Source organism: Lagopus muta, chromosome 2 (genome assembly GCF_023343835.1).
Source record: "Lagopus muta isolate bLagMut1 chromosome 2, bLagMut1 primary, whole genome shotgun sequence".
In the NCBI taxonomy this organism is placed as follows: Eukaryota; Metazoa; Chordata; class Aves; order Galliformes; family Phasianidae; genus Lagopus; species Lagopus muta.
The window spans coordinates 106,335,489-106,347,370 of record NC_064434.1 but is presented as its reverse complement, the minus strand read 5'-3'; the positions used below and the strand labels follow the sequence as shown (position 1 = coordinate 106,347,370).

At 48.7% G+C, this 11,882-nt stretch overlaps 2 protein-coding genes across 3 annotated transcripts in view; one reads left to right on the top strand and one right to left on the bottom strand.

Moving 5' to 3' along the window:
- The first annotated feature begins 45 nt into the window (after nt 1–45).
- On the top strand, nt 46–6,864 carry NAPB (NSF attachment protein beta). Its single transcript, XM_048934836.1, has 11 exons — nt 46–230; nt 673–752; nt 1,027–1,143; nt 1,570–1,616; nt 1,743–1,820; nt 2,129–2,184; nt 2,630–2,714; nt 3,031–3,135; nt 3,639–3,707; nt 4,011–4,061; nt 4,242–6,864. The coding sequence occupies exons 1-11, from the start codon at nt 133–135 to the stop codon at nt 4,344–4,346; spliced, it is 891 nt and encodes a 296-aa protein (XP_048790793.1). The 5' UTR covers nt 46–132; the 3' UTR covers nt 4,347–6,864.
- GZF1 (GDNF inducible zinc finger protein 1) overlaps nt 6,513–11,882 on the bottom strand; it is a 75,119-nt gene continuing 69,749 nt past the window's right edge. For both annotated transcript variants that reach the window (XM_048934834.1, XM_048934833.1), the window contains exons 3-6: nt 10,778–10,872; nt 10,039–10,206; nt 9,185–9,342; nt 6,513–9,047 (exon numbers count right to left, since the gene is read on the bottom strand). In XM_048934834.1, the coding sequence (XP_048790791.1) occupies nt 8,691–9,047; nt 9,185–9,342; nt 10,039–10,206; nt 10,778–10,872 (778 nt within the window). In that variant the 3' untranslated portion in view covers nt 6,513–8,690. The remainder of the gene's footprint in view (nt 9,048–9,184; nt 9,343–10,038; nt 10,207–10,777; nt 10,873–11,882) is intronic.

Sequence of the window (11,882 nt, the reverse complement as noted above, 5' to 3'; positions counted from 1 at the left end):
CGGCCGTGCGCTGCGTGCGCGCATCGTGCAGTACGCGCCGCGCCCCGCCTCTGTGCGCGCTCCCGGAGGAGGAAGAGGAGGAGGAGGAGGAGGAAGAGGAGGCGGCTCCGGGCCTGGCCGAGCGCTGCCGCGATGGACAGCTCGGGGAAGGAGCGGGAGGCCGTGCAGCTGATGGCCGAAGCCGAGAAGCGGGTGAAGGGCTCGCATTCCTTCCTGCGGGGGCTCTTCGGGTGAGCGAACTGGGGGGTCAGGAGGAGGTTGTACAAAGAAAAAGGGGTTGCAAAATAATGCATGGATGGTGCGGTGCGCGGGGGGGTTGCAAAAGGAAGATGCGATGGGGAGGGGTTGCAAAAAGGGGAAAATTGCAAAAGTGGGGTGCGCGACGTGCAGTGGGGTCCCATAAAGGGGATTGCGCGACCCGGATGACACCCCCGCCCCATAGGCAGAGCGGGGGGTGGCGGCTCGGTGGGAGAGGGCACGCTGGCGGGCTGTGGATGTGGCCGCATGGCAAAGCCCGACTGTGTTTTGCTGAATAATTGCTGGCACGGAGCGGGGAGTGGAGCCCTGGGAGCCGCGGTGCCCGCAGGGTGCTGTGAGCAGCGCTGGCGGGGCACTGAAACCCGCCGGCAAAAAGGCAGATGTGGCTTCATGCACTCTCCTGCTCTCGTCCAGGGGTAACACCAGAGTGGAGGAGGCCTGTGAGATGTACACCAGGGCTGCAAACATGTTCAAGATTGCCAAAAATTGGAGCGGTGAGTGCGGCTGAGTATTTGTGCTGTTAAATGGGCCCATCTGGGGACAGCTTACCAAGCTAAACTGGAGCTATAGCAGCCCGCAGGGTGCTGCATTTATGGGAGGAGGTATGCACGGAGCCCAGCATCGCTGTGCTGACCTGGGTCGGAAATACCTTTGGGGCTGTTGCACCTCTAAAGCTTTCCTGGTGCTGGGGAGCGCCGGGTGGTTGGCTGTTTCCCTGCAATTCTGCTCTCTCTGTGGGGTACACTCGGTGCTGTGCTTCTGTTCCAGCTGCAGGGAACGCCTTCTGCCAGGCAGCCAAGCTGCATATGCAACTGCAGAGCAAGCACGACTCGGCCACCAGCTTTGTGGATGCTGGGAACGCCTACAAAAAAGCAGACCCGCAAGGTACAGGGGACAAAATCCGGGATTGTTTTGTGCAAATCTTCTTAGCAGCGTAGGAGCGCAGCGCCGGGGCTTTCGGAGTCAGCTGGTCCGTGTGCCCGGAGAGCCTCCCTGCAGCCTGCTGGGGATTACTGGCATTTCTTCCTCGTGTCACTTCTCGACACAAGAGAGATGCTTTCCTTTGCTTGGACGTGGCTCGTCCTGATGGCTGTGTCACCACTTGGTGTTGGGGCTTTTGTGGGAATGTAGAGGTGGGCTCAGTGGGTGAGATTCCCCAGAAGCTACGGGCCTGGGGTCTTCAGCCCCATGGACATCCAGATGTGCTCTCAGCTGTTCCACATCTGTCAGTTTTTTTGGGGGGGAGGTCTTGAAGTGGGCGCTGTGGCGCCAGCTGACTTTGTGTTGTTTTTCTGAACACACATGCTGCAGAGGCCATCAACTGCTTAAATGCAGCTATCGATATCTACACCGACATGGTAAGAGGCTGCACCGCCGGCGGGGCACAGGGCTGGGCTGTGTATCCAAGGCACGGCCGCTGTGCCCACGTTATGACTGTGTGCCAGGTGGGGAGACCTCCCCTCACAGACATCTGTCCTCCCCAGGGGCGGTTCACCATCGCGGCCAAGCACCACATCACCATCGCGGAGATCTACGAGGCCGAGCTGGTTGACATCGAGAAGGTGAGGGTGTGGGCCCTGCGTTTGCTGCTCTGTGGGGCACTGAGATCCCACAGCAACAGCGTCACCTTTATGAAACATGCTTTGGAGTTTGGGGTTGTTAACACGCATGCGTGCAAATGTTCAAGGGCAGCGTTGCGTTTGGAGTTTGCTGGGTGCCCCTCTTGACCCACAGCCCCGCAGCGTGCCGTCATCTCACTCCTTTCATCCGCAGAGCAGAAAAGCTTTTCTGAACGTGGTCTCTGTGCACTGATCTAACCCAAACCCCCCTCTTCAGAAGCAGTGCTCAAGTGTAACATTTCTGTCCCCAGGCGATCGCGCACTACGAGCAGGCTGCGGATTATTACAAAGGAGAAGAGTCCAACAGGCAAGTGGGCTTTGGGATGTGGTCCCTTCCAGCAGGGAGGGATTAGAAATGGGAACTTGCCCTAGATTGCATACGTGCTCACACTCCTCGCCCAGCAGGCTCTTCTAAAACATCCTTTGGTAGGATGCCTAAATCCTACGTGATTATTTTAAGCTTAGCAGGTGCCCGTGCGTCATGCCAGTTGGGTTTCTAAAGAATGCTCAGATTTCTGTGCAGGGTTCTTATGCTGCATGCAGACTTGTCTGGGTTGGGATGCACAGAAAGCATAAAGAGATGAGTGATATCTGACACCTGGTCGAGCTGCACGTCTCCATGCTTTTCCCTGGGTGTTAGTAGCTCGTGGGTCCCACTGTTCAATGCAGCAAGTGGGGAGGGGATGCTTGCAGGTGCTTGCAGGTGGCATGGATGTTCTCTCCCATCACTCACTTCCTGGTTTGGATTGCAGCTCAGCCAACAAATGTCTGCTGAAGGTGGCTGCCTACGCCGCACAGCTGGAGCAGTACCAGAAGGCAATAGAAATCTACGAGCAGGTGAGGCAGGGGCCTGTCCTTCTGTGCCTGCAGGCACCGCCGCCTGGGCTGGCACCAGGATGGTTGCTGGGTCGCCCTGGTGGGCCTCAGTTACAGAAATCTGAGGATGGGATGGGTTTTCCTCTTTGGTTTCTCTCCAATAAAGCTGTCTGGCTGCCCCATAACGATTTGCACAGACTCTGGCAGTTGTCACAGCCTTTATCTGCAGACGCTTGAGTGGTGCTGTGTGTAGTTTCAATCAGGTGTCGTGCTTTTAATTCAGTTCCTAATGATGCAGATTCCTTTCCCAACTCCAGTAATTCCTTTTTACGCCTAGGTTGGAACAAACACGATGGATAATCCTTTGCTGAAGTACAGCGCAAAGGAGTATTTCTTCAAAGCTGCTCTGTGTCACTTCATTGTGGATGAGCTGAACGCTAAGGTCAGTGGGCTCAGAGTGGTTGCCCCAACCTCCTCCAGCCATGCTGACCAACCCTTGCCAGCAGGGAGGTGTTTTTGCAGGCACAGGGCTCTGGTAGCTGTTATGGGGGCTTGTAGCTGGTGCTGTCACCTGCTGATGGCTGCATCACCACGAGACTCCAGCGTAAGCAGAACGAAGGGTGAGCTGCAGCACATCCAGAGTGATGCTCAGGGTAAATCAGGGCACGTGCTACTGCAGTGTCCTATGCAGAGTTTTCTGCTTCCTGCCTGTGCTCTGGCTGTGTCTGCTTGGTTCTTGCCGAGTGATATCTTGAGCCACGGCTGGCTCTGAGTAGTTTGAGGCCAGATCTGCCCCTGCCTGTTCATTTCCCTGTGCTTATGAATTTGCTGTGAATGTTTTCTTGAGTTTTCTGCATGGTTTTAGGAATAGAAGAGAAAAGAACTGAAATAAAAAGTGAGGAGTTTCGTGTGAAAAGAGCTTGAGGGTGTGTGTGTCTCTTTCAGCTCGCGCTTGAGAAATATGAAGAAATGTTCCCAGCATTCACAGATTCACGGGAATGCAAGCTATTGAAAGTAAGTGAAGCCAGTATTAAAATAACACGGTCACATTTAGAAATGCAAACTGCCCTTTGCTTTGTGCTTTTTTGCCTTGCCACGGGTTTGGCCTTCTTCTCAAAACGCCTTAAGGGACATCAGACTCGCTCTGCGTTGGCTTTGGACCAAGCGGGTGGGAGTAGCAGCAGCAAGATGATGATTGCGGTTCACTTGAACAAATCTGGGTTTGTGTTTGTGGTGGGGGGTTGCTGGTGGGTAGCAAAGGTCCCCCCTCACGGAGGGACTCGCAGTATTGTCTGACTTGTAACGGTGTTCTCCTAGAAACTGCTGGAAGCCCACGAGGAGCAGAACTCGGAGGCGTACACCGAGGCAGTAAGTACCGCCAGCCCGCATTTCTGCCTGGGGCTCTTGGAGGCAGCCTCCCTTTTTCTCTCTCTAACAGAGGCCTTTTCTGCCTCTGGAAGAGCTGAAGGTTTAAAAGATTACACCTCAAGAGGCACAGTGCTTGTTTTGCAGCTGCTTTCTGACTGCTTTTCTCTTTGCCTTTAATAGGTGAAGGAATTCGATTCCATCTCGCGGTTGGATCAGTGGCTCACCACCATGTTGCTTCGCATCAAGAAGTCGATTCAAGGAGAAGGGGACGGGGACCTGAAGTGAATTGTTCGTGGTGTTTGTGGCATGCAGCCTAAGTCATTTGTTCTCGTGTTACAGCCAAGGACCACTCCGGGATACGTGATAAATTATCTAGCTTGATTTTGTTGCTTCTACATCCAAATGACTGTGTGTTTCTTTAGTACCCTGCTCTTTGTTGTGGCAATGTGGGTAGATGAGAAGCGATGCTCTGGGTATCACTGGCAGATTTTTCTGAGGTGAAAGGAACACTTCTGGCAGAAATCTTTGTGTTTTTGTTATTGGTGAGCCCGAAGTTTGCACTTGGAGCTCCTTTTTTCTCTTCCTGTTCCGTCTTAATGTTCAGTATTCAGTACCACTGAGTTGAGCATGTAAATATTTGTCCGTGCCAGTGCACTACAAATAACAGATACTGATCTGTATCCTCATTGTTTTCTGTTTTTTAAATGGACCTCTGCCAGATGCACGTGGATCTTGTTTTTGTTTTGTTTTTGATGATGGAGCTTTTTAAATGGTGCTAGTGAAAGGCTTTGTGACTCTTAGACACAGGAAGCACAAGTGTGTGTGCATCTCTGCAGGTACGTGTGTGCATGTATGCACGCAGACTGCAGTGGCCCAGTGCTGGAAGCATTGCACATCAGAGGACAGGAGAGCAGACCTATTTAACCGTGTATTTTGTATTTAAGATCTAAATATAAAATGTAAGGCTCTTCTCTATTTTCTTGGATCTATTTTTCCACTTTATTTTGTGGCACAGCCCCCAACCCCGCTGCCCTAAGACGACTTGACCCACGTAATGATATATTTTTCTAACTTCTCCTTTAAACCAGCTCCTGTTGCTGTCTCCTGCAGGTCTTTTGTGCGTGCCAGGCACTACCTGTTAGCTTCTGGCCCTTTTGCTGTTGGCTCGGCTGCCTCGTTGTTGTGACATGCAGAGGTGATGGCAGAGGCTTGGCACTGAGCAGGACCCTTATGTGTCTGGGTGACGGATGGATGGAGCGTGCTTTGAAGAGACGTAGGCACTTTAGGAATTCTCCTTATCATTTTAGAGACGTGTTTTAAAATGTCTGCAACCAAAGCTTCTCTGTGCAACGTGTTGTTTGAGTAGGGCTGATGGAGCTACCTACAGCATACACTGACAGACCTGTGAGCCTGTGCAGTCTGTCAGCAGTTGGCATTTCTCTGCAGTGGAGCGAGATGCTAAGAATGGAAATGTAGCTGCTTTGTTTGGCAGCAGGGCTGGTTGTGGAAGCTCTGGTCGGCACTGCTGCAGTTTGGACTCTGTCTTTTGTTTCTCTTGCTGTAAGGATGGTGTCTGCTTTTATGCTGGCAGCTCACGTGTTGGCTTTCACTGCTCTTTGTTTTTAATCTAGATGTTTATTGGAGTAGAAGACCATTGGATTGACAGACTGACCCAAAAGGGTTCAGTAGTTGTGAAGCAGTACTGTTGTTTCCAGCTTGCTCAAGTGTAAGAAAACCAAAAATCACTGCTGGTACACAGTTGCTTTTTTCTGTCTTTTCTCCGCCGTCTCACTTATTCTCCATAGACTGTTCTGTGCATCAGATAACTCAAAAGGTGAGAGCCAGGAGTGCAGGGCTAGGGTCAGCCCATTAAGCTGGGAAGATGCTCGGTCTCCCACACAACTTCAGTTTCCTCACTTCTCAGATGTGTTTTGAAGGCCAGCGTCTGGCTGCAACAAATCCATTGCTGCAGCTCAGCCCACCTCACTTCACGTCTGTCTGTCTGTCGCATGGCCTTACCAAAGAAAGTCTCTGAATTGCATTTGTGGGCCTGCTCTGTCTTCACCAGAGATGCTCAGCCCATCAGAAACATCAACTAATAGGTGTTTTCCCCAACCTGGCCTGGGGTGTATCAGCATCCTCTATGTGTTCTGTGCCTGAAAATACTGGGCATGGGCATAGGGCACAGCTAGCGTGGTAGGCAGATAGAGAATCTCAGAGCAAAAGTTGCACTGGTTGTAGGTATGGTCTCATTTTGTACAAGAGGGCCCAAAGATGAACTGCTGCTGAACTTGCACAGGTTTGGAACCACTCTGGTTTGTCTCTGTGTTAAGCATAGGCATAGCCTACAGAGGGATTTGTCTTGACTTGGCTCCAGCACCTTAGCTGCACCCACTGAGGGGAGGTTTTACTTCTGTTAATGTCACACAGAACCGAGGTGAGTGTTCTATGCCTTTTTTTTTTGGTTTGTTTTTCCAATTGTCAGTATTGTGCACAGCTGTGATAAGATGCTTCTGTTGCTGGTGGACCAGAAGACCATACCCACGGGGTTATGTGGTCTGTTACTGTGCTCTGGAGTAAATATCATTAAAATACAAATGTTAGTTCTGTATAAATAGGCTACAGCATGACCTCCAGTGTATCAGTCGTAAATTGTTAACAGTTTTAAAATGACAATCTGCCACTCTGCTGTCTTTTTCCCCTCAGTACCCATACTATGAAAACTTATTAATGAAATGGCCTTAGCAAGAATATGATGTCTTGTGTGAATCTGTACATTAATAAAGTGAAACTCATGAACATACAGAGCAAGCAATGTTGTTTATGGGAAAATACACGAGGCAGGGGTGGGTCCATCTGAATATTTCAGTCTTTTAATAAGAATGGCTCATACACATAACTCACATCTGTCCATTCATGGAGTACAAAAGCTTCCCTGCCTACAGGTACTAATGCTCAGATTTACTCAGATATATCTACAAACTCTTTACATTGGTCACTGGGAATACTGAGTTTCAACAGGACGTCGTGCTTGAATAAATATTTCAAATATAAGCTCTTGGAATGTTCTCTTTAAAAAAAAAAATCCCTTTCTCTAGATTAAGTTATGATTCTATGGAAACATATCAGACATCCCTTTAAGGTTCAAAAATAGCTCTGTGCCACAGTCTGGATATCTTTATTGCTTTGCCAACCCCTAAGCCTTAGAATAAGCCCTAACCAGGCTCGATTGTGCTTACCTTTGCACTAATGCAATCTTTCAGTTTTTCCTCACAGCTTCAGATGAGAAAGCTTCTGTGGAAATACTATATTAATATTAAAATAAAGAGAAACAGAAAAGCAAAACAGAGAAGTAAATTAGATGAGCTCCAGGCTTTTAACATGCTGACACTGGGAATCTGGTCCTGAAGTGGAAGAGTCAGTGATACGGGCAAACTGCTTTTGATTCACTGCTGCTTCCAAAAAAACAGTCATCCCAGTCAGAGTTGTCACTTGGTACTTCCTCAGTGGCACCTATTCCAAAGCTCTGTCCCTGCACAAGGACAGTACCCTCCTCTTCCCCATTCTCCAGGCAGCTTAACCTGAAGCCAAGCAAAGTAACATTTTCATTTCAGTTCAGCTTCTGTGTTAGCAAAGATGCCCAAGTGCAGGAAATGCAGAGCTTGCTCACCCTGGGCGGTGACTCTCAGACTTTCCCAGCTACTGGCCATGATGGAAGAGAACAAGGGGATTCAGTCCCTGCAAGACTGACTTAATTTAAAAGGAGGCCTGTGAAACAGCAATGCTGAAGTGATGGTGGAGAAAAGAACACTGCTGACCTATCTGGACCAGCAGAAAAGTGCTTAGCTACAATTCAGCAGGGAAGTGTCAGTAAGCTGCCTATTCTATTCATTGACAAGTTTTATCCTCCAACTGCTCCAGCTTGAAAGCTGGCTGAGTACAAGCATCCAAACTGCACCAAGATTTACTGGAAAGCAACGACAGCACCACCCCCTGCACAGACACAGCACTTGGCTCCCACTCGCCTATGCAGCAACCAGAAAACCACAATTCCTGAAATGAAACTTCAGCTCTTTCCAGAGCTTGCTCCCCTCCCCAATTCCCAGGGAACAAGCTGGCTTACTGCTTGGCTATTTGGCAAAAGCAGAGACTAACCAACGTTTTCCTGAAATGCAAATTAGTGAAACAATTTATATAAAGGATTTCCACTTGAGAAAATACAGATTTGTTTAACTAAACTAGTGGGTTGAGAAACACAACATGGTTTCTCTCGATTGTACAGGTGTCATCAAATCAAACGTGCACCTTCTCTGTAGCCTAGCTGAACGCAGGTACTTCTGCTCAACTGCACCCACCTCCAGCCTTCTTCTATCTGCAGGGAACAACCTTTCTTCAGCTGATGAAATCAAACTGGATTTGGTATTACTCTCCCCTGCCTTCAGGAGATGGGGCTGTACGCACTGGATGTGGACAATTACATTTTGGAAGAAATCCTGGTAATCCAGGCAGGTCATTCACATCTACCTCTGCTTCCTTTTCATAGCTTCTCCTAGTTCCCTCAGCAGGTTATTGGCAAAGTCAAGTGATTATGCAAAGTGTGCAGCTTGGACTGGATTGAGTAACACCAAATTACTCCATATTCACCAAAGCATGAAGCTGTGGCTGAATAGATTCTGTCTGTGTATGCAGTACTGTCAGCTCACTAAGAGTGGTAGCAATAAGGGCTCCCTGGGGTCCCGGGGTCCCATCTGACTTACAGTCAGTCCCCGTTGCAGAACTGCTGTCATGCAGTGCAGTCACAGCCCCCGGGACAGCAGTGAAGCTCTGATAGTGGCCGTTTTCAGAGAAAGACAGCAGCTTCTCTGGCATTTTAGGTGATACGTCATACTCTTCATCCGGGAGCTCTGTCTTGTGAGCCTCATCATTCTTAGATGCTCCTTCAACAATCACAAGGAAGGACTTCCACGGTGTGTTTTTATCATGGATCTGGAAAAACAAACCAACCAATCGACTGAGAAGGTGGAACGCATGGAGGAGAAGCCCCCTCCAGGCAAGGCAGGGGGGCTGCATCACCACGTGGCCTCAAAAGGAGGCAGCAGGGCTACAGGAGGACAGGGTCTCACCGAGGTGTGCCGCCGCAGGGTGGATTTGTCAGTGAAGGTCCGTCCGCAGGCATTGCACATGAAGGGCTTCTCCCCAGTGTGTATGCGATGGTGCCGCTGCAGCGCATTCAGCTGCGTGAACTGCTTCCCACACTGGTCACAGCAATAGGGCCGCTCACCTGGAAGCACAGCACGCGGTGTGTTACTCCCTGGGTAACCTCTGTTAGCCCCTGTGCTTCATCACAGAAAAGAGATGATATTCCACAAGAGGAAAACGTCAGCACTGCCCGGCTTGCGTCCGTTGCTCCCACTATGGTGACACAAACACTGGACACACGGTGCAGGAAGAAAGGAGAGAGGAAGGCATAGCAGCCAAGCAGCAGTTTTGTTTGCTGGGGAATGGCACTGAGAGGGAAAGCATGGTATTTACTACAGGATCAAAGTAACATGAGCAAATTGCAACCTGTGTACCACCACAATCCAAGCAGAAAGGATTGTAAATGTGAAAGGTGGGCAAGCAGACAGAAAGGGATTGGCTTTCTGCAGTGCCTTGTTGAAAACTAAGACATAGCACTTTGGTCTCTAATAAGGCTCATCACAAGCAGCTGCATTACTAGCAGCAGCTGCACAGCTGTCAGAAACACTTCAGAGATTTGCTGTAAGGGTCAGTAAGAAATCCAGGTAAGTATTAGGAGAAAGGGAGTGAAAGAAAACAGACTGCCTCAAGAATCAAAACTTGTTTGCAGTGTAGAAATTCAAGTAATGGGAAATCCAAGAAATGAGAAACATCTTGTCTGAACTGAGCAACCAGGAGAACAAAGGCTTCAAGTTGTGACGGTTTGTTTCAAGCAGCAACAAAAAAGAGCACCTCCTACCTGTGTGAACTTTTATGTGCTGGTAAAGTGAATTCCTCTGTGCAAATGTTCTGAAGCAAACTTCACATTTAAAAGGCTTGGACCCCGTATGGATTCTGTTGTGGTGCTTCAGGTACTCTTTAGAAGCAAAGCTCTTCCCACACGTTTCACACATAAAAGGTCTTTCCCCTGCAGCAAGGATGAAGAGAATTAAGCCAATGTAGCATCTGAGAACGATACTATACAGAGAGAAGGCTACTGCATGCAAGTTAACCACCTCACAGCAGGATGTGTGCAGACTGAGGTGACAGCAGGGATCTCTGCATAAAGCACTGAGCTCTACCCAAGAGAAAGCTGCATGGACTCATTAAGAGTGAGGCTGACCACAGCCATTTAGAAGTACACCAAAGTGCCAAGAGAACTTCATAATATTCTTTGGGCTAACAGTTCTGAGAAAACTCTTTTTTAAAAGGAGTTAGCCAAACCTTTTATGGATGACTGACAGATCTCTGGACACTGCTAAACACCTAAAGCCACAACCCACGCTTTAGGTGCCAGAACCTGACTGGGTGGGAGTCCTTCATGAGCTCCTTTCCACCTGTAAGAACCTTTCTCACTGAAATTCTATCTTGGGATGAGTAAAATCTAATTTTATATCAAAAACTGCAAAAAGGCATTTGGCTTCTGAGTGATGGTAAGATCTCCTGGTTTCACAGCAGGCTGCCTCCTAGGTGTAGCACGCTGCAGAAGCGAGCCTTACCTGTGTGACATCTTTTGTGATATATAAGCATGTGATTCTGAGTGAACCTGGCACCACATTCATCACAGACAAAAGGCTTTTCACCAGTATGGATTCTGAAATGAGAAAGCAAGATTAAAATACCAAGGTCTGTTACTTTCTTTCAAAGCACACCGCAGTCTTCACTGTGAGAAGAGCGACCGTATGCCTGCACAAGACTTCACTGTCTTTTGCAAACACCTTCAGCTGGGCCCAACTGTGCTTTCTGAAGTGCTGCTCTCATTTTATTTTGCTGCAAGATCAAGGCTCAGATCCAGGACTTTTTTTCTTTTTTTTTTTTTTTAGGGTAAAACACAAAATGTTAAAGTTAGAAATGGAATCAAATGTAGAAACCTTACATGCAGATAAAGAGACTGAAAGAAAAATGTCAGCGGGCTGCGACCTAAAGTGAAGTGATTATCTTCCCATTGCTGGCTCTACCAACACAATATTCCACACAGAACACGACTGATGCCTTCCTTAGCACACTGCTCCTGCAGGGCCATCAGGCAGAAAAAGCTACAATGGACACAGGTGGCATCAAGGAGCAGAACAAGAACGCGCCACTTCTGCGTGGGCACTTTAACTCCTGTCACTCCAAGGCAGCAGTGTGAGCTCCAGGGGAGGGCTGTGTACAGGAGGGGCAGCTCACACAAGTCTTGCCCGTACCAGCTTTCTAGAGCTTAGAGCTTCACCCCGTGCACATTTCAGAGATCTTTTGAATAGTGTTGCAAGTGCACTGCCTTAGATGTAAAAAATACACAACAAGATGAAAAATTCTCACTATAGACCGTCATGTTACACAGATGAGGACAGCCATGCTTTCTAGCATTTAGCAGCCTTGCTAAATATTCATGATAGAGAAACTCTGGTTATGTCAAAATATTGTTTGTGAGCAGCAGAAAGCAAATACTTGTGGTAAGAACAGGACACACAGTGGAAAAGTTTCCATACAGCTGCATCAGCAATTATATCACAGCGGCAGTCTGGCTGAAGAAGTCTGCTTCTGGGTGTGCTTCCTACCACTGGGAATAAACCCACTGCTTTCAAAAGGCAGAGATAAAGCCCTTAAAAACCAAGAGCCTCG

Bases quoted from the DNA above. Each gene is read 5' to 3' on its own strand.
- NAPB (XM_048934836.1), top strand. From the start codon at position 133: ATGGACAGCTCGGGGAAGGAGCGGGAGGCCGTGCAGCTGATGGCCGAA. The intron at 231-672 runs GTGAGCGAACTG...GCTCTCGTCCAG, and splicing joins TTCCTGCGGGGGCTCTTCGG to GGGTAACACCAGAGTGGAGG. The intron at 1,144-1,569 runs GTACAGGGGACA...CACATGCTGCAG, and splicing joins CAAAAAAGCAGACCCGCAAG to AGGCCATCAACTGCTTAAAT.